Source organism: Ornithorhynchus anatinus, chromosome 20 (genome assembly GCF_004115215.2).
Source record: "Ornithorhynchus anatinus isolate Pmale09 chromosome 20, mOrnAna1.pri.v4, whole genome shotgun sequence".
NCBI lineage: Eukaryota > Metazoa > Chordata > Mammalia > Monotremata > Ornithorhynchidae > Ornithorhynchus > Ornithorhynchus anatinus.
The window spans coordinates 21,548,543-21,573,659 of NC_041747.1; the positions used below are offsets into that span (position 1 = coordinate 21,548,543).

General features: G+C 42.8%; 1 protein-coding gene across 1 annotated transcript; it reads left to right on the forward strand.

Moving 5' to 3' along the window:
- The first annotated feature begins 4,912 nt into the window (after window positions 1–4,912).
- On the forward strand, window positions 4,913–17,006 carry ANGPTL5 (angiopoietin like 5). Its single transcript, XM_007666843.3, has 8 exons — window positions 4,913–5,081; window positions 8,503–8,647; window positions 9,534–9,637; window positions 9,955–10,048; window positions 11,369–11,469; window positions 13,827–13,947; window positions 14,850–15,038; window positions 16,426–17,006. The coding sequence occupies exons 1-8, from the start codon at window positions 4,983–4,985 to the stop codon at window positions 16,740–16,742; spliced, it is 1,170 nt and encodes a 389-aa protein (XP_007665033.1). The 5' UTR covers window positions 4,913–4,982; the 3' UTR covers window positions 16,743–17,006.
- The last annotated feature ends 8,111 nt before the right edge of the window (window positions 17,007–25,117 follow it).

Below are 25,117 nucleotides of genomic sequence, written 5' to 3' on the forward strand. Positions count from 1 at the left end.
GTAGTCATTCAATAGTATTTAATGAGCACCTACTAGTCATTCCGTCGTATTTATTGAGCGCCTACTAGTCATTCATTCATATTCACTGAGCGCCTACTAGTCATTCAATCGTATTTATTGAGCGCCTAGTAGTCATTCAATAGTATTTAATGAGCACTTACTAGTCATTCCGTCGTATTTATTGAGCACCTACTAGTCATTCCGTCGTATTTATTGAGCGCCTACTAGTCATTCAATAGTATTTATTGAGCGCTTACTAGGCATTTCAATAGTATTTACTGAGCGCTTACTAGTCATTCAATGGTATTTACTGAGCGCTTACTAGTCATTCAATGGTATTTATCGAACGCTTACTAGTCATTCGATAGTATTTATTGAGCGCTTACTATTAATAATAGTAATAACAATGTTGGTATTTGTTAGGCGCTTACTATGTGCAGAGCACTGTTCTAAGCGCTGGGGTAGATACAGGGGAATCAGGTTGTCCCACGTGGGGGGGGGGGTCACAGTGTTAACCCCCATTTTACAGATGAGGGAACTGAGGCACAGAGAAGTTAAGTGACTCGCCCACAGTCACACAGCCGGCCAGTGGCGGAGCTGGGATTCGAACCCATGTCCTCCCTCTTTCCACTGAGCCACTCTGCTTTCATTCAGTAGTATTTATTGAGCGCTCACTATGTGCAGGGCACTGGACTGAGCGCTTGGGATGGACAAATCCGTAACAGATAGAGACAGTCCCTGCCCTTTGACGGGCTCACAGTGTAATCGGGGGACCCGGACAAGAACAGTAGCGATAAATAGAATCGAGGGGATGAACAGCTCACGAAAACAATAGCAGATAAAAAGAATCAAGGTGATGTACCTCTCCTTAACAAAATACTAGAATCAGGGCGATGGACGTCTCCTTAACATCATAATAGAATCACGGTGATGGGCTCTGCCACCTGTCAGCTGTGTGACGGTGGCCCAGTCACTTCACTTCTCTGCGCCTCAGTGACCTCGTCTGTAAAATGGGAATTAAAACTGTGAGCCCCATCTGGGACAACCTGATCACCCTGTATCCACCCCAGCGCTTCGAACGGAGCCCGGCAGGTAGGAAGCGCTTAACCAGATAGCGACGTCATCGTCTCATTAACAAAATAATAGAATCGAGGTGACGCACATCTCATTAACGGAATAATAGGATCAAGGTGATGTACATCTCGTTAAGAGAATAAGAGAATCGAGGTGTCGCACATCTTCTTTAACAAAATAAACAGGGTAATGAAAATATATTCAGTCGAGGGGAAAGTACAGCGGTGAGGGGAGGGGAAGGGAGCGCCCGATGGCCAACGGGAAGCGCCGGCGGCTCTGAGACCGTGGGAAAGCGGGGGAAAGAGGGGCGAAGGTGAGCTGGGTGGGAAAAGAGCCTCCCTGCAAGGGAGAGACCAGGGAGGCCGAGACGCGAGGCATCGCCCCCTTTGCGTCTAGGAGGAGGAGGAGTGGCGATGATGCTATTCGTTATTACTAGTATTCATTCCTGCAGTCGTATTCGTTGAGCGCTTACTGGGTGCGAAGCCCTGTCCTAAGCGTTTGGGAGAGAACACTACAACATCAAACACATTCCCTGCCGCAAGCTCTCCCTTTGCATCTAGGAGAACGCATTGCCGGCCACAGCTCTCCCTTTGCATCTAGGAGAACGCATTCCCGGCCACAGCTCTCCCTTTGCATCTAGGAGAACACATTCCCTGCGGCTAGGAGGAGGAGGAATGACGATGATGGCATTGATTATTATTAGTATTCATTCCTTCAGTCGTATCTGTTGGGCGCTTCCTGGGGGGGTGAAGCCCGGTCCCAAGCCCTTGGGAGAGAACACTATAACATCCAACGCATTCCCTGCGGCAGCTCTCCCTCTGCATCTTGGAAAACACATTCCCTGCCGCATCTCTCCTTTTGCGTCTAGGAGGAGGATGAAGGTCGATGATGCTATTGGTTATTATTCGTATTCATTCCTTCAGTCGCATTTGTTGAGCGCTTACTGGGTGCGAAGCCCCGTCCTAAGCTCTTGGGAGACTACACTATAACATCAAACGCATTCCCTGCCACAGCTCTCCCTTTGCGGCTAGGAGGAGGATGAGGGTCGATGATGCCATTCGTTATTATTAGTATTCGTTCCTGCAATCGTATCTGTTGGGCGCTTCCTGGGTGCGAAGCCCTGTCCTAAGCGTTTGGGAGAGAACACTATAACATCATTCACATTCCCTATGGATGTATTTTTTTTTCCAGGCGTTTCATAGAAACTCTTCCTAACATAGCTAACTTGGCTTACTTCTTGACTGTTAGCTCCTTTGTTATTGATTATTGATCCCAGGAGAGAAAAATCGTCAACTATTTGCTTTGTCAACTGGGATAGATACAAGCTGATCGGGCTGGACGCGGTCCGTGTCCCACGTGGGGCTCACAGTCTTAATCCCCATTTTGAGGTAACTGAGGCACAGAGACGATAAGTGACTTGCCCAAGATCACACAGCAGATAAGTGGCAGAACCGGAATTAAAACCCAGGTCCTTCTGGCTCCTGGGCACAGTATCATTAAAAAAAAAAAAAGATATGGTCTCTTCCCAGGAGGAGCTCACACTCTACTGGGAAAAAATGGGTGTTTAGTTTACAGCCATTCTGCAGCGAGGCTTACTCCTTATCGTCTTACTTTTGCTTTCTCATCTTGTTCCCTTTCTCTTATTTGGCACTTGATAGATGGTGCTGGGAGTTATAAATGGATTCTTGGCAGTCCTGCTGAGGAAGAATCAACCACTGGCATTATTAAGCTTTCCAATTCCATGTTGTGTAAGAACGCTTCTCCATCTATTGGCTTCAACGTCGACCCATGTCAGAATCCCCCTGAATGAATATCGGTTTATCAGCTCGTTCCCCTCTAGACTGTAAGCTTGTTGTGGACGGGGGTTGTGACTGTTGGATGTTTCCGTTGTTCTGTTTCTACTGTACTCGAAAAGCAGCGTGGCTTAGTGGAAGGAGCCCGGGCTTGGGAATCAGAGGTCATGGGTTCTAATCCCGGCGGCGCCACTTATCAACTGTGTGACTTTGGCCAAGTCACTTCACTTCTCTGTGCCTCAGTGACCTCATCTGTAAAATGGGGATGAAGACTGTGAGCCCCACGTGGGACAACCTGATTACCTTGTATCTACCCCAGGGCTTAGAACAGGGCTTGGCACATAGTAAGTGCTTAACAAATACCATCATTATTATTATTAGTCTCCCACCTGCTTAGAGTGGTGCTCTGCTCACAGTAATTGCTCAATAAATACGACTGATAGACAGATGCTGTGAATTTAGGAAGAGTTTTCCAAATAGTTCCAGAATCTTTCTTTCTCCTTTTCATTAATCATCCTAAAAGGATTGTAGATCATTTTGACTGCAGTAATAGTAGCAGCATTTATTGAGTACCCATTGGATGCAATGTACTGTATTAAGCATGTAGTAAGTACATCCCAGAGCATTTGTAGCTTGGGGTCAGGTGAAGGATTAGCAGATGATCACAATAATCTCTAGGGAAGTTTAGGAAATGAAAGACAAATGACAGGTTGCAAAACTAGGATCTGAGAGTCCAGATCTTAGAAAAATTATTTGAGACCAACCCTGGAGAACTACTGTAAGATTATGTCGTACTCTCCCAAGCTCTTAGTACAGTGCTCTGCACACAGTGAGCGCTCAATAAAATAAGATTGAATGAACAGATGAATATTTCTTTAGGTACTGCCAGAAAACTTGTAAAACTGATCTTGAATGATAGCTAAACCTGGTTTCCTGTTACAAAATTCTGGGTCAGGATTAATTTTAATGACCTACTTGTCTCCAAAAGCAGTGGTAATTATCAGTAAAAAAATATTCTCTAGGGTTAAATTCCTAATTCAGCCCACTTTTCGGGAAGAAATGTATAATTTAAATTTGACGAAATGAAGGCGATGCTCTAGTTTCGGAGGGACAGTCACCGAATTACCCACTATTGGTCTTGAGGACAGTTTTATGTCCTCGAAACTCAGCAGTCACGAGGGGTGCCGTCACCCGAAAGCCTGTAATAGCCAACGGAAAGCCATGTACCTCTCGGCCAGTGGCAGGAGCAATATCTAGAGAGAGAGATGAGCTCACGTGAGCACGCTCACACGGAATCCTCATTGTTCTTTTCCAACTGCTAGAAGAGAATGCAAGAAGATGGCATGTGTCTAATTTATATTTTAATGAGGGAGACAGGGCAGGCACAATTATGAACAGAGAAATAAACATGAAGCGCAAATGGAGACGCCTAAGAACATTAAAAAAAACACTACCTCCTAATCTCGTTGTTTTATTTTCTGAATCATTGTCAAGGGCTTTTTCTCACCAAGAACTTGGCCAAATAGTTTTTTTAAAATGGTTTGAGAAAATATATGTCACTTGCATCTAAGAGCGTGGACTTTAAATAGAAATTGAACCCTATCCCATAGCTATAGAGGGCAAACATCACTTACTTTTCCTAAAATGATTTGGAGCCAGTACGACACTATATTGGAGTAAAGTACTTCTCAATGTGAGCTCAATTTTTTCTCCCCAAATATTCAGTAGATTCAGGCCATTCTATATTTTTCACACTTTAAAGCAGTACGTTTTCCTTCTGAATCAGGTTAGTCATTCTGGCTAAATGCATCTTCAGGAGTAATTCAGACTTTATTATCCATTTCATTTACAGTAATCTCCTTTGAAATGGTATGGCAGCGATTTGGGTCGGAGGTCAGATCTCACCGAATTAAAGGGACCAGCTAAGATTTCTGTATTTTTCAAACCTGTAAGGGTGGTTTTAAACCGGGCACTGAAGCAGTGGTGTGTTGGCTTCTGTTTGTATTGTACGCTTTCCAGAAGCTTTTAACCGAAGAGTCTGTGCTCTCCAGTACTTTCCACAGAAACCAGAAATTGGACACTTGCTGAAACGTGTTTGAGTTTTCCAGAAAAAAGATGATTCGATTTAGCCAAACTTCACTGATCTATCTAAATATGTATTTTTTTATATGTGAAGAAGTCACGCAAGGTTGTTTGGCACACCATTCTTCAATGGTAAGGATCGCAATGTTATTATTTTGAGTATAATTGGCCCGATTGAACGTAACCTTTTGAAAGCAGTGGATGTTTTTGAAGATAATTTGTTTTACGACTAAGTATAAAATATGCCACAACAAAAAGATTGAAATAGTAGTCTAGTAGATTAATAGCAAGCATATTTATTAATGAATCATTTCTAATCATATGTGAGTGCGACGGTTTAATCTTTGCATGACCATCTTCTGTGGGGTGATTTATTTAAAATGGTTGGCTTTAGGGAAAAAGTCAAGTAGCGATTTTGCAAGTATTATAATGAATGGAATAATTTGTGAGTAGTCACGGAGGAATGAAAAACTTTATTCACATCTCTAGGTTCATGAAGTTTCATGCTTCAGAAATGCTTATTGTAACCCAGGAGATTTGACTGAGAGATCCCAAACAAGTTTATCTGCAGAGAATACAAGATGGCTAGACAATTTTGAGGTTTTAAATTCTGCTGATTTGCACATCATCATTTGACTATTTCACATTTTAATTCTTTAGTCAAGTGCCATCAGATGGCCTTTTCTGGGCCGTTTTGGAATGTTTACAGTCTAAAATAAGAAGCAGATGTTTGAAAAATGGTTGAATTAATAAGTAAATTAGTGCTTTCTTACAAGTCATATGTTCAAGACTTTTATGCTAGTGAGTTACCAAAACCAATGATGCATTTGAAGTTCAGGTACCAGTAGGTTTTAGAAAACATCTGGAAATTACATTAGCTTTCCACGATGCAGGAAAAAGCCGTTGTTAAAAACATCGAACCAATTTTGACTACTTTTTGTTTATTTGGTCACCAGGAAAAGACTAAAATTAGTTTTGCTTTAGTACATACGGATGGAGATTTGCTAAGAGAGACATTTTTGAGAAGAGGGGCCAGGAAGTGCGAAAGGCAATAAAATCAGATTTTTCAACCAATAATTCTGTAATTGAGAATAGGGAGTTTTCTGATCTCATGATTCCTAACTGTGTTCAAGACTGACCATCAATCAGTGGTTTTTATTGAGTGTCTGCTGTGTGCAGAGCCCTGAACTAAGGGCTTCGCAGAGTACAATACAACGAAGTTGGTAGACACGTTCCCTGCCCACAGTGAGCGTAGGGTCTAGAGGGGGAGACAGGCATGAGTATAAATAAATAAATTACAAATATGTACATAAGTTCTGTGAGGGCTGAGGGTGGTGTGAATACCAAGTGCCGGAAGGCAACAGATCCGAGTGAGATGTTACCAGTGTTATCGTATTCCCCCGGGTGCTTAATAAAGTGCTCTGAACATGGTAGATGCTCAATGAATGCTATTAAGTAACTGACTGATTGATTCTTAGATGAAATGAAAAGCCCCTCGGAGGCCCGAAATGCAATTACACAAATCCGTTGCCTTTGAGTATTTGTAAATGTCACACCCGCCTGCTGTGTCTCCTCAGACAAGTCACTAACTTCTCTGTGCCTCAGTTACCTCATCTGAAATGGGGATTAAGACTCTTAGACCTCTATGGGACAGGGTCTGTGTCCAAACGGCTTTTCTTGTATCTACCCAGGCGCTCAATATGGTGCCTGGGGCATAGTAGAGCATAATAAATACCATTAAAAAAATAAAAGAAATGCAGACATCAGATTGGCCTGAGGCAGAAGGTACCCAGTATCCAGTTTCTCTTCCTACGACCCTAACCTTGTGCTTGGGCATCAAAGAGAACAGCTATCACCCTATTCCTCTAAGTCATCTTTAATGCCACTATTGATGGTATTTCAGCAATCTTAGGGACCCCATGTTGGTTAAGATTACAGAGGACTATTAATCTTAACCAATATGGTATCACTAAGATTTTTATAATCGTCACCACGACTGCCAAACGATCACCACTCCGCCAAAACAACTCAAGTCTGTTTCCTACAGAGCTTCCTCCTCTTAACCACTAGTGTCTGAACAACACCTGAAAAATTACGCTATTACTTTGACGGAAACAATGGACTGTGTGCAAAAGATTCTCTTTCATTCATTCAATCAATAGTATTTATTGAGCACTTACTATATGCAGAGCACTGTACTAAGATCAGCAGTAAATAGAGACAGAGCAGATTAGAACAGAGTTGGGAATCAGTCGATGGATCAGTTGCACTTATAGAGCACTTACTGTGTGCGGAGCCCCGGACCCAGCGCCTTGGAGAGAACAACACAGTAGAGTCGGTGGATTCGATCCCTTCCCACGGTGGACTTGCAGTCTAGAGGACAAGATAAGAATCAATCGATTAATTAGTGGTATTTATGGAGCGCATACCCTGTGCCGAGCATGGTACCAATCACTTTGTGACACGAATGGATGCAGGCTCATGGTAATCGTAGTAATAGTAATAATTGCATTTATTAAGCACTTACGGCGTGCACACCACGGTACTAAGCGCTGAGAGAGGATACAACAGTGCTTGCCACAAAGTAAGCGCTTAGCAAATAATAATAATAATAATAATGTTGGTATTTGTTAAGCGCTTACTATGTGCCGAGCACTGTTCTAAGCGCTGGGGTAAACAGAGGGGAATCAGGTTGTCCCTCGTGGGGCTCACAATCTTAATCCCCATTTTACAGTTGAGGGAACTGAGGCACAGAGAAGTTAAGTGACTTGCCCACAGTCACACAGCTGACAAGTGGCAGAGCTGGGATTCGAACTCATGAGCCCTGACTCCAAAGCCCGTGCTCTTTCCACTGAGCCACGATACCGTCATTACTATTATAATACACAGTATGAACTGGAGGACAACTTTACAATTACAGTCAGTCCCTCAGTGGTATTTACTGAGTGCTTACTCTCCGCAGTACAATGTACTAATCGCTTGGGAGAGTATGATTAATGGTATTTATTGAATGCCTACGGTGTCCCATTGTGCTTGGGAGCACACTGTGCTTTTAGTGCAAAGCTCCCGCTCGACTGTAAGCTCGTTGAGGGCAGGGAAGATGACTGCTAACTCTGTTGTACTACCTCAAGCACTTAGTACCGTGCTCTGTACATAGTAAGAGCTTAATAAATGCCATCGATTGAGTAGTAGGTTAGTTGATGAGTAGATTTGTCCCTGCCCTCAAGGAGTTTACAATATGGTCTTTGCCCTAGGGTTATTTGCAATCTTATTGGAGTGCTAGAAAAATGCAATAAATTAGGTTACTAAACAAACAAATAAATTAGGATTGCTTAGCCTCTATGCTTTATTTACATTTACATATATACAGCACTTGATATCTGAACTTCGGTTGTTTAGCATCATCATATGATATTTGGGAAACCCAGATAATCAAAAAGTAAAGTAAGTAAAAGTTTTGAGAATCTAAAGTACAGGCAGTTGCGGGTAATATAGATTATGTATTATTCTATGATGTCCTATGAGTTTGTTTTCACTTTTTTTGGCTTAGCAGGATCCTCCTGTTGTCAACATCGTGGAAGAAACTTCCAAAATTGGAAGCAAAAGCAAACCCAGTCATACCTTACACAAAGACACCTGTTCTACACCAGGTGGTGTTCACGCTAAAATAACCCGAGAAGAAAAACAGTCTATGTGTAGTAAGTATTTACCAAAAAACAACTGAAGCACGAGTTCACTCGACCCATAGAGTCAGTTTTTCCACAGCACGTGTTTTCCCTATGCATTTTCAATGGCAGAGATGGGGACTATTTTTCCAGAAATATGTGTCTGTCTGGATTTAGTGCTATGCGGTGTTGGAAGAAACGGTTGTGAGCATGCGCACGTGGAAACGGACACAGGGTGATTACTCCAGTGTGAATTTTCCTTTCTGTCAATTTCTGCAAAAAAAAGTAGCTTCTGGGGGCACAGGAAACTTGGCTGTGTACCCCTTAAGTCTTTGAGAATCGGGGTAGCCTAGTGGATAGAGCACGGGCCTGGGAGTCAGAAGGGCCTGGGTTCTAAATCCCGGCTCCTCCACATGTCTGCAGTGTGACCATGGGCCAGTCATTTTGCTTCTCTGGGCTTTAGTTACTTCATCTGTAAAATGGGGATTAAGACTGTGAGCCCCATGTGGGACAGGGACTGTGTCCATCCTGATTTACCTTGTATCTACTCCAGTGCTTAGAACAGTGCTTGGTACATAATAAGCACTTGACACGTACCGTGACAATTATTATTGCAAATACCACCAAAGCCATGGAGGAGGGACCAGTTGGGGAGAAGACTGAGAAGTGCCAGAGGAAATGGGGGGATGGAGAAAGACAGGGAGGCATGGGGTGCGGGGCTCAGTGTTAGGGCAGAGGCAAGTTGAGGTTTACCCATCATTACCAGGAAGATGGGGTGGATATCAGTTTGGGTTATCCCTCTAAAATCACTTCACCAGGAAAACACATTTACCACACTGTTGCATACTCCCTAGGAACTGTCCCTAGTTGTAGACCTAAAGAGTATACTCACAGTATTGTGTTCTTTACTGTGGTTAAGGAAATCTGCAGAATTCTATTGTGACGTACACAAGAAATACCAAAAAACTGCTAAGAAATATGATGGATGAACAGCAAGCTTCTTTGGATTACCTTACTAATCAGGTACTAAATTTCCGTTTGTAATACAAATTCCATTTGTTACTTTTTTTTCTTGATGGGGTTTTCAATAACTCATTTTGATCCAAGGTATACTAGGTCACCTCCATCAAAACAGGAAGTGGATGTAGAGGATGTATATCAGAAATCAGCCTTAGAGGATTCATTCATTCATTCATTCAATTGCATTTATTGAGCCCTGATATAAACCGGCGGTCAGCCACGATCGCTGGGTGAACGATAGGGGGACAATGGAATTTACTAATCATTCCGATATCAGTATAAATATATTAATGTGTGTTTTTTCGCTTGTGATTGGGTAGGTGAATGAGCTTATGAACAGAGTCCTTCTCTTGAATACCGAAGTGTTTAGAAAACACTTGGATCCATTTCCACACAGACCAGTTCATTCTCATGGTGAGGACTTTGCTTTTTCAGTCTTTCCATCTTTCTCTTTTTTCTTACATATGCCATAAACACAGTGGCATTCTTTTTCTGAGTAAAATTAGACCAGATCATTATTGACAAGACAAGGAGAAATAAAAGCACCTGCCAAGAGGCAAACTTCATTGAAGATCGCGTGTTCTTTACTAAAATGGGAAAGGAGTGTGGCGAGCTATTTTGAAACAACTTATTCATATGTGAAATTATTCTCTTCAGTTTTTATTAATAAAACATCACCAGCTATAGAAAGTTTGGATAGTCATGGGGAAATGTTGGGTTTGGGTGATAGTGTCTAGGGGAGGGAGAGGATCCAGTCCCACCTCTATAGGTGCTGGATAATAATAACTGTGGTTGGTATTTGTTAAGCGCTTTCTACGTGCCGAGTACTGCTCTAAGCGCTGGGGTAGATACAAGGTAATCGGGTTGTCCAACGTGGAGCTCACAGTCTTAATACCCCATTTTACAGATGATGTAATCGAGGCACAGAGAGGTTAAGTGAGTTGCCCAAGGTCACATGGCAGACAAGTGGCAGAACCGGAATCAAAACCCACGTCCTCTGACTCCCAAGCCCGGGCTCTTGCCACTAGGTCATGCTGCTTCTTGTAAAACGCCCCAGGACGTCAGGTAGACCAGTACCCTTGAAACGGTGTGATGCGGTCTTCGGTTCCTCACTTTAAAAGAGGAAGCAGCATGGACTAGAGAAGCGGCGTGGCCTAGCGGCTAGAGCCCGGGCCCGGGAATCAGAAGGACCGGGGTTCTAATCCCGGCTCTGTCACGTATCTGCTTTGAGAACTTGGACGAGTCACTTCACTTCTCTGTGCCTCATTTCCCTCATCTGTAAAGGAGGAATTAAGACTGTGAGTCCCACATGGGACAGGGGCTGTGTCCAATCTAACTTGCTTGTATCCACCCTACCATTCAGTATAGTGCTTGGCACATAGTGTGTACTTAACAAGGGCTATAACTGTTATTCGTATTTTTTAAAGCATGTAGAATGTTTTGTGACTTGGGGCAAGCCTAGCCAAAGGGGACGATGGAAGAAATAATCTGAACAGTTTTAGCCCCCAAACACACTTCCGTCTGGATGATCTAGAGAATTAAGGCAGATAATCACCTACACTTTTGATAGTAGACATTTGATAGAAATGATCCTTGTTTTCTCCTATCCTTGTCCTGAAAAAAATGGCTATTTGAAAACATTTACCTGAATGGAACAATTCCTAGCCTACTAATTCAATTTGGAAATGTATATTTTAAAGTGCCTAATTTGATTACTGAACGACGGTCATTTAGGCTTAGACTGCACCGATGTTAAAGATACCATTGGTTCCGTCTCCAAAACGCCGAGCGGCCTGTACATAATCCACCCCGAAGGAGCCGGTTACCCATTTGAGGTAAGATTTCTTTGTTTTCCACACTGGACAAAATGAGCACGGGAACTCACTTATTCTGCTTTAGGAGGACGCAATAATCTAACAGAGTTTCGACCAAACGAGTACTGCCTAGCTCTTGCGTGTCATTCCCCTGGTATCACGTTAGCTGTTTTTTATCTGTTTAAATGATTTATCTCTTTAAATTATATCGTTCCGTTCCTAACTTATATTCAGACTGTGATTTTCAAGGTTTGGTCTCGTGCTTTGCCAGCCCATCCGAGTTAGTAGCTGTTGTCTGCATATGTACTTCAGTATGTGTCATCTAGCTCTTAAGGCTCCCAAATAGATGATTTGATGTCATCTGCAAATTCAGTGAACAAACTGTCGAGTGCTTCACCCACCCCCAAGTCACTGCTAAAGATAAGATACAGTGGATAATGTTAAATGTACAGTAGACTCTGGTGAGAGTTGTCCTTTGCTTCTCCTGAGATGAGTTTTATTTACTCTCGGGGATTCCATGCTCCCATCCCAGCGCCAGGTTCTTTCTGGGGTTTCTTTCTCACCCACATCCTGCCTCGGGCCTGGAAAATCCTCCCTCCTCAATCCGACAATTCCTCTCCCCACACTTCAAAGACTTTTTGAAGGCACATCTCCGCCAAGAGGCCTTCCCAGCCTAAGTCCCAGTTTTCCTCATCTCCCACTCCCTTCTGTAACCCTGACATTCTCTGTATTCCCTGCCCCGCAGCACTTATGTACATATCTGTAATTTAGTGATTTATATTAATGTCGGTCTCCTCCACTAGACTGTAAGCTTGCCGTGGGCAGGGAATGTGTCTGTTTATTGTTTTATCGTACTCTCCCAGCATACAAACTCCTTTTTCATAGTCCAAATTTGGGACTCATTCCCACACTCCCTCCCTGACCTAGAAGCGCACATCCTTTCCTCATTGTCTTTCAAGAACCCCTGGCTGCGGGTTCTTCCTGTACCACATCTCCAAGATGTTATAATAATAGTAATAATAATGATAATAATAATAATGGCACTTGTTAAGTACTTCTTGTGTTCCAAGCAGCATTCTAAGTGCTGTGGTAGATACAAGGTAATCAGGTTGGAAATAGTCCCTGTCCCATATGGGGCTCACACTCTTAATCCCCATTATACAGATGAGTTAACTGAGGTCCAGAGAAGTGAAAAGACTTGCCCAAGGGGTGACAGCCAGCAGACAAGTGGTGAAATTGGGATTAGAACCCAGTTCCTTCTGACTCCCAGGCCGGGCTCTCTCCACTAAGAGAGAGCCCCACCGGTATAACATCTGTAGCTGTAACACGGCTAGACAACTGTATAAGTCTCATCACTAGTCTTCCGCCTCCAGCCTCGCCCCGTTCTAAGCTGTGTTTCTCCCTGCTGCGCGGATCATTTTCTCAAAGCGTTGCTTGGCACACATTTCCACTCCTCCAAACCCTCCCCTCCGCTGAAGCTCAATCCAGAGGGATACAGATGACGCCTCCTAAACCCAAAGGGGATAATTAAGTTCAGTAATCACTGCTGTAGCATTGAGTAAATGCCACTGAAAATGCTGTAGCTCTCAGAAAGAATAGCTTGAATCTCAATGCTGAATAAGTGTATCACAACGGTCCTATTTACTGAGCAGCTCCTACGTTTAGGATACTCTACTAAGCGCTTGGGAGAGCATGACCCCAAGTAGACTTGATCCTTACTCTCGAGGAGTGAACGAGCTACCTGAAGAGAGAATTTACAGAAGGAGAAGTGGATCTGTATGCAAAGTGCCCCGTATTTGTAGCAGAATAATAAGTAGATCATATTGTCGTTGTCTGCCCCGTAGCTCATCCAATCAAGAGTAACTTTAATAGGGAGAGCCGAACTGGTGAAACTAAAATCAGAAAATACAAGGATGAGTGATGGAGACTATCAATTCTATGCAGCAGATTGTAAACTCATTGTGGACAGGGAAGGTGTCCACTAACTCTGTTATATGTTATAGTGAACTCCCCCAAGTCTTTAGAACAGTGCTCGGCACAGCAGTAAAAGCTCAGTAAATATCATCTGTTGATTGTGTTTTTAACTGCTTGGTCTTCGATTTCTACTTCCTGGCACATGACCTTTCATTATACACAAGCTCACTACAAGTTTCTTCCACAGTAAAGCGAGTTCTAAATGATGCTAAAAATAATTCTGAGCATATAACCGGAATTTCTTATAGCACAGCTGCTGGTGTGCAAATGCAGGGAAGAAAAGGAAATTTGAATTGGAAAGCAAATTTTAAAATATCTGAGGGAAGAGCAGACATGAGGGAGGAGGAAAGGGCACAGAACAATGGTATATTCAAATGTGTCTTTTCTCTAACTTGCCATTTTAGGTGATGTGTGACATGGAATTCAGAGGAGGTGGTTGGACGGTGATTCAAAAAAGGATTGATGGGATAATTGATTTTCAAAGGCTGTGGTGTGATTATCTAGATGGATTTGGTGATCTTTTAGGTATAAATTTGATATCTCTATCTTATGTTTTTTCGACTTTCAGGTATCGTATTCTTTGATTGAGTGACTAGTTTGGTGCACCCGAAGCAGGGTGGGCAAATCAATTAATCAATTGATGAAGAAAGGGTATTTTTTAAGCACTCAGTATGAGCAGAGCACACGGTATTAAGCTATGGAAGAGGACAATACAATAATTTGGGTAGACGTGATCCCTGCCCACAAGAAGCTTACCGTATAGAGGGGGAATGGAGACTCTAGGGGTCATATCTGTAAAGGCAGAAAAAAGGAGTGACAGAGAGGAAGAGGAGAGGAGAAAAAAAGGGGAGAGAATTATCAAGGCAGAAAATTATCTTAGGGGAAGAGAGGAAGAGAAGAGTGAAAAGGGGAGTGAGAAGCAGCCTAGTGGAAAGAGCATGGGCCCGGGAGTCCGAATGTCTGTGTTCTAATCAGTCAGCCCGTCGTATTTATTGAGTGCTTACTGTGTGCAAAGCACTTTACAAAGCACTTGGGAGAGTACGATATAACAATAAACAGACACGTTCCCTTCCCGTAATCCTGGCTCTGCCACTTGTCTGCTGTGTGAATTTGGGCCAATCCCTTAACTTCTCCCGGCCTAAGTTACATCATCTGTAAAATGGGAATTAAGACCATGAGCCCCATCCAGGACAGGGACTGTATCCAACCTGATTAGCTCGCATCTACCCCAGCACTCAGTATAGTGCTTGGCACGTAGTAAGCACTTAACGAATATCTTAAGAAAATGAACGTTAAGTTAAATGATGTGACATTTGAGGTCTCAAGCTTAAATCCGACACTCCGGGGAGGCAAATTCTGGATGAATAAGAAATGGGGAGATGTTACTCGTTTTACCCATCTTTTAACATTTTTTTCCCTCCCTTCAGGAGAATTTTGGCTGGGCCTGAAAAAGATATTTTATATTGTAAATCAGAAAAATGCCAGCTTTATGTTACATGTGGCTCTGGAATCTGAAGATGACATGTCTGCTTCTGCATCATACGACAACTTTTGGCTAGAAGATGAAGCCAGTTTTTTTAAAATACACTTAGGGCGTTATTCGGGAGGAAATGCTGGTAAGTTTTTCATCTCTAAATTTATCCCAGTTATTGTGTAACATTCAGTGAAGATAAAATTCATGCTTCTCTGACTTCTATAGAGCAGTAATCTCCAGAGAGTTTTTAGCTCTGGCAGAAGGATTGGTTCATATTGGCAAAGTCTGTCAGAGTTAGGAGTTTTGCAGACCACGATTTTCCTAGATAGGTTCTAAAGGCTTTCAGATCTTGCTAAATCCTAAGGAAGGTTACCAAATCCCATCGAGTTCACAGGTGGCCTACTTGAATAGAGCCCAGGTCTGGGAGTTAGGGAGCTGGATTCTGCCACTAGCCTGCTGTGTGACCTTAGGCAAGTCACTCAACCTCTCTGTGCCTCACTTTCCTCACTTGTAAAAGGGTGATTAAACAGCTATTCTCCTTTCCCTTATGTTATGTACGCATTTGAACACCAAACCACCAGTCATAGCCTCTGAAGTCATTTACCGACTTTCTCCTCTGGGGGATTTTCTCTCCCCAGGTGACCTCATTTATTCCGCCAGGATCTAGGCCCAGATAAAGCCAGTGCCATGATAATAATAATAAGAATGATATTGGTATTTCTTAAGCGCTTACTGTGTGCCAAGTACTGTTCTATGTGCTGGGGGTAGATATGAGGTACGTGTGGTTCACAGTCTTTATGCCCATTTTACAGAGGGGGTAACTGAGGCACAGAGAGTGAAGTGACTCACCCAAAGTGACAAGTGGCAGAGCCGGGATTAGAACCCACGACCTCTGACTCCCAAGCCCGGGCTCTTTCCACTAAGCCACGTTGCTTCTTCCCCACCCCACTCAATTGCCCAATGATATTTTTACGGTACTCTACCCAACCACTGAATACGGGACTCTGCAAACCGTAGTCGCTCAGTAAATGCCACTGAAAAGATCCACGCAACCCGCTTCGAGTCCAGGGTGGGGCAGAGCGATACGATCGAATGATGAATGAAGAGCGGGTAGTCACTCAATTGCATTTTCAGTCAATCGTATTTACTGAACGCTTACCGTGTGCAGCGCACTGTTCTAAGCGCTTGGGAGAGTACAATGAACAGACACATTCCCTGCCTACAATGAATTTAGAGTCTAGAGGCAAGCCTACATATCTGTAATTTATTTATTTGTATCGATGCCTGTCTCCCCACTTCTAGACCGTAAACTTGTTACCGGCAGGGAACGTGTCTGTTTATTGTTGTTTTGTACTCTCCCAAGCGCTTAGTACAGTGCTGTGCACATATTAAGCGCTCAATAAATACGACTGAATGAATTAATAAATGAACTGAGGATGGTAGCACATCATTCCAGCACTGCACCCATCGAGGGCTCAAAAAATACCACCGAATGATTTGTGTGATCGTTATTGATCGGATTCACCCAGGGGATGCGTTTCGTGGCCTCAAGAAGGAGGACAACCAGAACGCGATGCCTTTCAGCACATCTGACGTGGACAGTGACGGATGCCACCCCGCCTGCCTGCTCAGCGGGCGGTCCGTAAAGAGTTGTAGCGCCTTCAACAACCAGACCGGCTGGTGGTTCAACCAGTGTGGCGTCGCCAATCTCAACGGAGCCCACCGCGCTCCAGGGAAGCCCCTCCGAGGAATTCAGTGGGACACGTGGCTCGTAAACAACACTCGGGTCAAAATCAAATCTGTGTCCATGAGAATCCGAAGAACCTACAACCCCTATTTCAAATAACTGGGCTCAAACGACAACTCGTTAGTTTTGCGGGTATCCTGGCTCTGGTGTAAGATATTTGCCTGGTTAAATCTTTTCTCTGTTTCTTCTTTGAATGCTGGTAACAGAAAGGCGGTACTGGGAATGGGACGGGACGGGTTAGTATGATGGAGCCCCGTTGTCCGCTTGTAGAGTGTGGGAACTGGGAGCAGAGAGCATATAATAATGATAATTATTATTTTGGTACTTGTTAAGTGATTACTCTGTGCCAAGAACTGTTCTGAACGCTGGGGTAGATATCAGTTGATCAGGTTGGACAGAGTCCCTGTCCCACATGGGGCTCACAGTCTTAATCTCCATTTTACAGCTGAGGTAACTGAGGAACAGAGATTAATATTGAAAATAATTATGGCATTTGTTAAGCGCTTACTATGTGACAAGCACTGTTCTAAGTGCTGGGGTGGATACAAGTTAATAAGGTTGGACACAGTCCCTGTCCCACAGTCTCAACCCCTGTTTTACAGTTGAGGTAACTGAGGCCCAGAGAAGTGAAGTGATTTGCCCGAGGTCATGCAGCAGAAATGTGGAGGAGCTGGCATTAGAACCCAGGCCCTTCCGATTCTCAAACCCGTGCTCCATAGTAAGCTCATCTGAGGGCAGAGTGTGTGTCTGTTATATTGTTATATTGTACTCTCCCAAGTGCTTAATAAAGTGCTCTGCACACAGCAAGCGTTCAATAAACTGATTGAGTAATTGAGAAAAATAATATCTCATTCCTTCCATCTTCTGAAACAAATAGACGTTGATGGTTTTCCTGTTCTTGACTTCAGCCCTTTCCCCAAATACTGGAGTTCATTTTCAAAAGGCTCATGTTTTCTGAAATGGGAGACCAATCTTTTCAGAGGGTCTTTTTGTCAGCAGTAGCAATGATTTCAAGGCGAATCCCACTGGAACTGGGCCAGAAGAGCATCTTGGTGGTTACTTACCTCCTGAAGTTTGGGGAGTTGAATATCTTCCAACTTGGAGGCCACTCTCAGCCTCTCAGGTTGTGATTTCTGTACTTGGTTTTTAGCTCTGGAGACCTCTTTTCTGGAAAACAGATATTTGTTAAGATATTTGCTGATCATTCCTGGTTTTTCCATTCGTCAGTATTCGTGGACCGTATCGTTCCTTGGGGAGGTGAAGTCGCTTCATCTTCACACCCTGAGCAATCGTATATTGAAAATGCGTATGCAATCCATCTGTCATGAGGGGGATACTTGGGCCGATAATGAGGATAAAAACTGTGATCCCCGTGTGGGACACGGACTCTATATGGACAGGAGTATCACTACCTGATTAGCTTCTATCTACCCCCGCTCTTAATATAGTGCTTGGCACATCGTAATCGCTTAACAAATGCCATAAAAAATGAGGAGTACTTAGGGTAGACTCCTCCAACTTGAAAGTGATCGTAGTATTTGGGGTGGGCCTGGGACAACTTGAGATGAAAACAGGATTATGATAGGGAATTTTACATGAGAATAAGGAAGGTAAAGGAAAATGTAGCTGGAGTTAAGAGGAGGAGGAGGAATCTGAGAGCTTAGGGAGAGAGTGTAAAACAATTTGGCAGAGCGATGGCATACAGAAGATTGAGAAGGAAAGGGATGGCTGGAAGGAGAGGTGTGAGGTAATCGGTCACCTGAAAGGAGGCATCCTAATGTCATGTTCCTGAAGAAGGATGACTAGAGGCAAGGGAGAGAAAAATCATATTCATTACCACAATGTACAAGAATCATCTCCATCTTTCTTCCATTTTCAGATTTTTATAATGGCTCCATATTTGCACTCAAAGGTGTATATTTCCACCAGCTAGCTCTAGCACTTATGTACTCATTTATCCCCCTCCTCTGCACTTATGTATTGACATTTATTCAATTCTACACTCAGTTATTTCATTCACTCTATTTACTTTCTACTCTATTTCATTTACTTGTAATATTTTAATGTCTGTGCTCCTATTAGAGTGTAAGCTCTTTGTGGATAGAGAATGTATCACTTCTTTGTTTTGTGTTTCCCAAGTGCTTAGGTCTGTGCGTTATTCAGTAAATTCTTTGACTGTTATTATTACTATTACTGCCACCTCACTACTCTCCTCTCTTGCCCAGACTCTGTTGACTCCTCTTTCTAACAAGTCAACCTGCTTGGGAAGCAGCATGGCCTAGTGAATAGAGCACAGGCCTGGGAGTCTGAAAGACTCGGGATCTAATCCCGGCTCTGCCAGTGGTCTGCTGTGTGAGCTTGGCAAGTCACTTGGTTTCTCTGGGCCTCAGTTACCTCATCTGTAAAATGGAGATGAAGATTGTGAGCCTCATGTGGGACAGGGACTGTGTCCAAACTGATTAGCTTGTACCTACCTCAGTGCTTAGAACAATGCTTGACACATACTAAGCACTTAGATATTATTATTATTACTAATATTACTGCTACCTGCTCCGCCCCCTCACCTGCCTGGGAGCCATCCCCCTGTCTGAGCTGATTTCTCTAGTGCCTGTCTCAGACTCATCTTACCCTGCTTCCGTCCGTTCTGCTCAAATCCCAAAACCCCAATAAAATCCTTCCAGGTTAGTTTTATGGAACTCTATCATTTCAATCACCTTAGCAAACCTTCGTGTCCTTTTTTGCATTCCCCTTCCTCTCTCTCAGGCTCCTTTCTCTTGGAAGCTGTATTTGGTTGTGAATAATTTATGCTTCCGTTCCTTGGTTTTGAAGAAAACAAAATATTTCTTCCTTCCCCTTACATTGTTTACTCTTCAAAGGCAGGAACTTCTTCTGCTTCCTTTATAATTTCTCTCAGCCTCTAGTGCAGTACGCTTATCTGTGCAGAGTGTTCAATAAATATCGATCAATTAGCAATAAAAGAGGGGAGCCATTTTGCAACAAAATTTGGTAATGGACTCAGTACCGATTCCAGGAATAACATTCTCGGATTTAAGAAAGTCTTCGATCCTTGAAAGCCTATCAAACTACAAAATACCATTTGGAAAATCATTTTCACGAGAAAATTTGATGCTTGTCGATGGAATGTGTTGGACTTTGTTCCCAGGAACGTGATGCTAATACACAAAAGCCAGTTTTGTTTTCTAGAAAAGCTGGAGATAATAGCTCAGCCGTGTCTTACGTGGCAAGGCTCAAGTTTAATGTGTTAGGCAGCTGGAAAGACCAGACGTGAACACATTTCATTTTCCACTAAGTGCTAAGGCATTTCAGATGTCTGAAAGCCAGTTCTGAAAATTGATGTGTAAATGGCAAACTTTTTTTTTAAAGTTATCCCAATTTTTTGCTGAGATGCTAGAAACTTTTTTTTAAATTTTTAATCAAATAATGCTTAACTCTATACTGTGCAGTTCTATATTTGAAATGAATTCTTCCCTAACTGGCTCTAATTCACCCTTAAGACCAAAACAAATCCTGAATCCTTCAATCAGGACAAACAATCCCTACTAGGCTCTTGCTCGCCTTCTCAAAGTGGGATTATAACCAAATCTTCTGGAAATGAAAAACCACCCCCGAGCATAATACAAGCGAGACCATAAAAACCCAATTCAACTAGAAAAGGGTCAGACACTTAAGAGCTTGAACTGAGCCCTAAATGCACAATGTGATGCCTTTAGATTAGTTCAGGATAATCAACTCCTTCCCAGCATCAGGGAATTAAAGTATATAAAAAGCTATCAACAGACACCCAGGAAAGGGTGCGTGACATCCTACATCAGAAAGCACAAGATGGGTTACATAATTTTAGCCTTCAGTTGCACTACTTGGTTCATCTGTGATTTCTCTCTTTTTGAGTTGCTGCTCCTTGTGGATAGGGAAAGTGTCTACCAACTCTGCTGTACTGTACTCTCCAAAGTACTTAGTACAGTGATCTGCATGCAGTAAACACTCAATAAATGCCATTGATTCGTTGATTGGTGAATGATTAATTATGAAATAAATTTATTTACTCGAATAATACAAATCATTGTTAGTTCGAGACATGATTGTGTGGCTAATTCCAAGTAGTTTTTTTCAGTTTTCTCAAATGAATGGAAGACTGGAAAAATAAGCTTTCCAAGTTATGCCAGAGCTAAGAATGGCAAGACACATGGAGTAATAAAAGTTCATTTATATACAGTAACATTGCTGGTGAAAGGATAGATTCAGGTTATTAAAATCCACAAGGATAATATTCTACAAAGATAAATATCTGTACTCTATTAAAATTATAGGGGCCTGGGATCTGGATGGGGGTCAGTGGTGTGTCAGCCTCAGTGCCCTAAACCCAGAATTTATAGAGATGTCTGCGCTATGGGCAAGCAAATCCTTGCTCTGCCACTTGTCTGCTGTGTGACCTTGGGCAAGCCACTTAACTTCTCTGTGCCTCAGTTGCCTCTTCTGTAAAATGGGGATTAAATCCGTGAGCCCCATCTGGGACAACCTGATTACCTCATATCTATCCCAGTGCTTAGAACAGTGCTTGGCACATAGTAAGTGCTTAACAAATGCCGTCGATATCATTGTTATTAGGAAGCAAACCTAACCATCTTCACTCCGATGAGACTTCATTCATTCACTCATTCGATACTATTTATTGAACGCTTACTATGTGCAGAGCACTGTACTAAGAGCTTGGAATGTACGATTCGGCAACAGATAGAGACAATCCCTGCCCAGTGACGGGCTCACAATCTAAACGGAGGAGACAGACAGCAAAGCAAAACAGAACAAAACAAAAGCAAGACAACATTATCAAGACAAATAGAATCAAGGGGATGTACACCTCATTAACAAAATAAATAGGGTAATAAATGATATATACAAATGAGCACGGCAATAGAACAGCACCCTTAGTCACTGGTATTTATTGAGAGCTTACTGTGGGCAGAGCACTGTACTAAGCGCTTGGAAGAGTACAGTGTAACAATAAACAGACTCAAAATGATGGGAAATTCTGCTAGGAAATGATAATGACAAAAGAGAAGCCTAGTGTGGACCACTGTTAGGAGGGCCACCTTAGAAAAACAGCGTGGCTTAGTGGAGATAGCAAGCCAGCAGAGCTGGTTCGGCCATTTGCCTGCTGTGGGACCTTGGGCAAATCACTTAACTTCTCTGGACCTCATTTACTTCATCTGTAAAAATGGGGATCCAATAGCTATTCTCCCTCTCTCAGACTGGGGGACAAACACTGTGTCCAATCTGATTATCTTATATCTACTCCAGTGCTTAATACGGTAAGTGCTTAACAAATTCCACTATGATTATTACAAGTCTGGGGACTATCTTGATAAAGAGTCAGACAAAAATTGTTGTAAGTAATGCAACTGCACTGCAGAGGGAGATCTTCACGTAGTCACAGTGTGGAAGGGCAGGGCAAACTGGACAATCTTTTCAACAACATCCACCAACTGAGGAAATTTCCCTGGCAAAGAGCTTCCCTGGAAGTAATTTAAGATTTTGGAATACAGAGAGTTCATATTTATGCTGCCACCGTGTGGTTTCAAAATACTTTTCTGCTAGTGAACAAAGTGAATCATAATCGACACCTCGATTGTATATATTGAGCGCTTCCTGTGTGTAGAGCACTGAACTAAATGCTCTGTATATGTGTGAGACGGGGGTATGATTGTGCGGTTGTATGTTTGTCTGTGCATGCATGGGTGTGCAGTGAGAACGTGGGAAGGCCAGGGGTATGTATGCTTCTATTCACTGTCTCTAAGTTAAAAAAGAGTTATGTGCTGAATTCAGTAATATTTTAATAGCATTTATTGAGTATCTATTGAGTGCAGAGCATGCGCTAAGCACTGGGGAAGAGTACGATGGAGAAAAAATCAGATACGGCCCTTTACTCTCAAGGGGCTCATTACTTAGGACTTAAGTGGGGAAAGGAAATGGATACATGAGGACACGTTGAACCAACAAAATCACTTTAAAAACCACAGGAGTAATTCATTCAGTCGTATTTATTGAGTGCTTACTGTGTGCAAAGCACTTTACTAAGCGCTCGGGAGAGTGCGATGCAACAACAGGCACATTCCCTGCCCACAGTGAGCTCCCAGTCTAGAGGGGGAGATAGACAGTAATGTACATAAATAAATAGGTAATGAAAGCAACAAGAGTTCGTGGCACCCTAGTCCAGAGTCCAATGGCCCCAGCAGACATCGAATACATTAGACACGGATCCTGCCTCTAGCACATAGAAAAGTTTCAGATTTCAAATCTAACCATCAAGCACAAGAGGAGCAAGAAAACAGTACTGTTTCTTGGGCTTTCCAGTGACATTGAGCCACTTGGGGGGATCCCCTGAAAATCTAGAAAAAAAACACTTTTTAAAAATAGGGTGATAATTATGGTACTGGTTAAATGTTTACTCTGTGCCAGGCACTGTCCTTAGCTCCGGGACAGATACAGGCAGACAGGCTTGGACACAGTCCGTGTCCTCCATGGGGCTCAAAGTCTCAATCCTCATTTTACAGATGAGGTAACTGAGGCCCAGAGAAGTGAAGTAACTTGCCCAAGGTCACACAGCTGACAAGTGGTGGAGCGGGATTGGAACACATGGCCTTCCGACTTCCAGGCCTGTGCTCTATCCGTTATGCCATGCTGCTTCTCCATAGCATTCTTTTCTTTCTTTTCATCCACTCTATTCTTTTCACAGCATTGTGTGAAATTTTCCTCACTGGATTGAAGCTCCTGAAAGTGCTTCTGGCTTCTCTTCATTCTCACATGATGAGTGAAAAGATGGAAGGGGCTGATACCTTCGAGACTGAAGATCCAGAGGCCACAGGCTCCAAGTGAGCCTGATTTCTGCTATTCACCTCTCGTTCCCTCTCCCCCCACCCCCCAAAATAATAATTATGGTATTGGTTAAGCGCTTACTATGTGCCAAGCACTGTTGAATCCCTCCCCCAGTCTTCTGTGAGGTTCTGTGTTGTTATGGCAATAGATGGGAGAAGGTCTACTTGGTTTAATTTAGCAACTATAGCATTTAATTGGGCTACCAGTGTGATATTTTTATTGCAAGGATTCATAAAGGTCCAGTACCTATTTTGGAAGCGGAGTGATCTATCTTTTTGTTCTTTCTTAGACTCTCCCCAAAGTCACAGATGGTCATTTAAATTCCATCAAAGAAGACGATTAAAACTGTGTTCTGAAAAGAGTGTGACTGCCTATTCTACTGATCATGGACTGTGAAATAATTCTAGATGTAGTGAGCTTTAGTTCATCTTTTAACTAGAGCATGAGGCAAGCTAGAATGTAAGATAAACTGTAAAGTCCAGAACAATTTTGCAGTGTTGTGGCTTTTATGGCTAGATTATTTTTTTCCTCCACGGTAACTAAAAAAGGAAGACCCCCCCTGAAAGTGATTCTGATTATTTGAATGTAAGCTTGTTGTGGGCAGGGAGTGTATCTGTTTATTATTATATTGTACTCTTTCAAGTGCTCTGTATCGTGCTTTGCACGTAGTAATCGCTCGATAAATACGATTGATTGAATGAATGAATGATGCGCGTGTGCAGTATAGGCTCTTCCTGTTTCATTCAGTCTCCAAGTTTTATATAAATTAAATCTCTCTTCTCCGTTTTAAAACCTGTCCCAGCAGGTGGCACCACAATCTAAATCAAGGATTACAAAAATCTGAAAGTTTGAGTCAAAACTAAATTAAAGGAAGACGTAGAAAATTTTCTCCAAGAGTCGATTAAATAAAACCCACCTGATTAACCACTTAATCTGCAATGGTTAGGCTCTCTCTTATTAGTCCTTATTAATTTTGGCACCTGGAAAAGCTTCATAAAATTAAGAGCTTAAGGAATGGAATACACAAACCAGCCAATAGCTCCATGGATGCACCGAAGAATTGATTGGCAGGAAAAAAACCTGGAATCGTCATTCCTGCTTTTGTCCGAAGGACTAATCTTCCTAATTAGGGCAGTTGGAGGCAGAATTTTAAGTGGCATGGCATAGCAGATAGAGCATGGGCCTGGGAGTCAGAAGGTCATGGGTTCTAATTCTGTCTCTGCCACTTGTCTACCGTTTGGCCTTGGGCAAGTCACTTCACTTCTCTGGGCCTCAGTTCCCCATCCATAAAATGGGGATTAAGACCTTGAGCTGCAGGCGGGACAGGGACTGTGTCCAATCTGATTTGCTCGTATCCACCCCAGCACCTAGTAGAGTACCTGGCATATCATGACATTTGTTAAGGGCTTACGTGTAGTAATAATAATAATAATAATGATAATAATGGGCTTATTATGTGCCAGGCACTGTTCTAAACCCTGGGGTAGATACAAGATAATCAGTTTGGACACAGTCCCTGTCCCACACGGGACTCACACTCTTTATCCCCATTTTGCAGGTGAGGGAACTGAGGCCTAGAG

Excerpts from the sequence above, each read along its gene's own strand:
- ANGPTL5 (XM_007666843.3), top strand. The coding sequence starts at position 4,983 with ATGATTCGATTTAGCCAAACTTCACTGATCTATCTAAATATGTATTTT. Across the intron at positions 9,638-9,954 it reads TGGATTACCTTACTAATCAG|GTGAATGAGCTTATGAACAG; the intron begins GTACTAAATTTC and ends GTGATTGGGTAG. Across the intron at positions 10,049-11,368 it reads CAGACCAGTTCATTCTCATG|GCTTAGACTGCACCGATGTT; the intron begins GTGAGGACTTTG and ends ACGGTCATTTAG.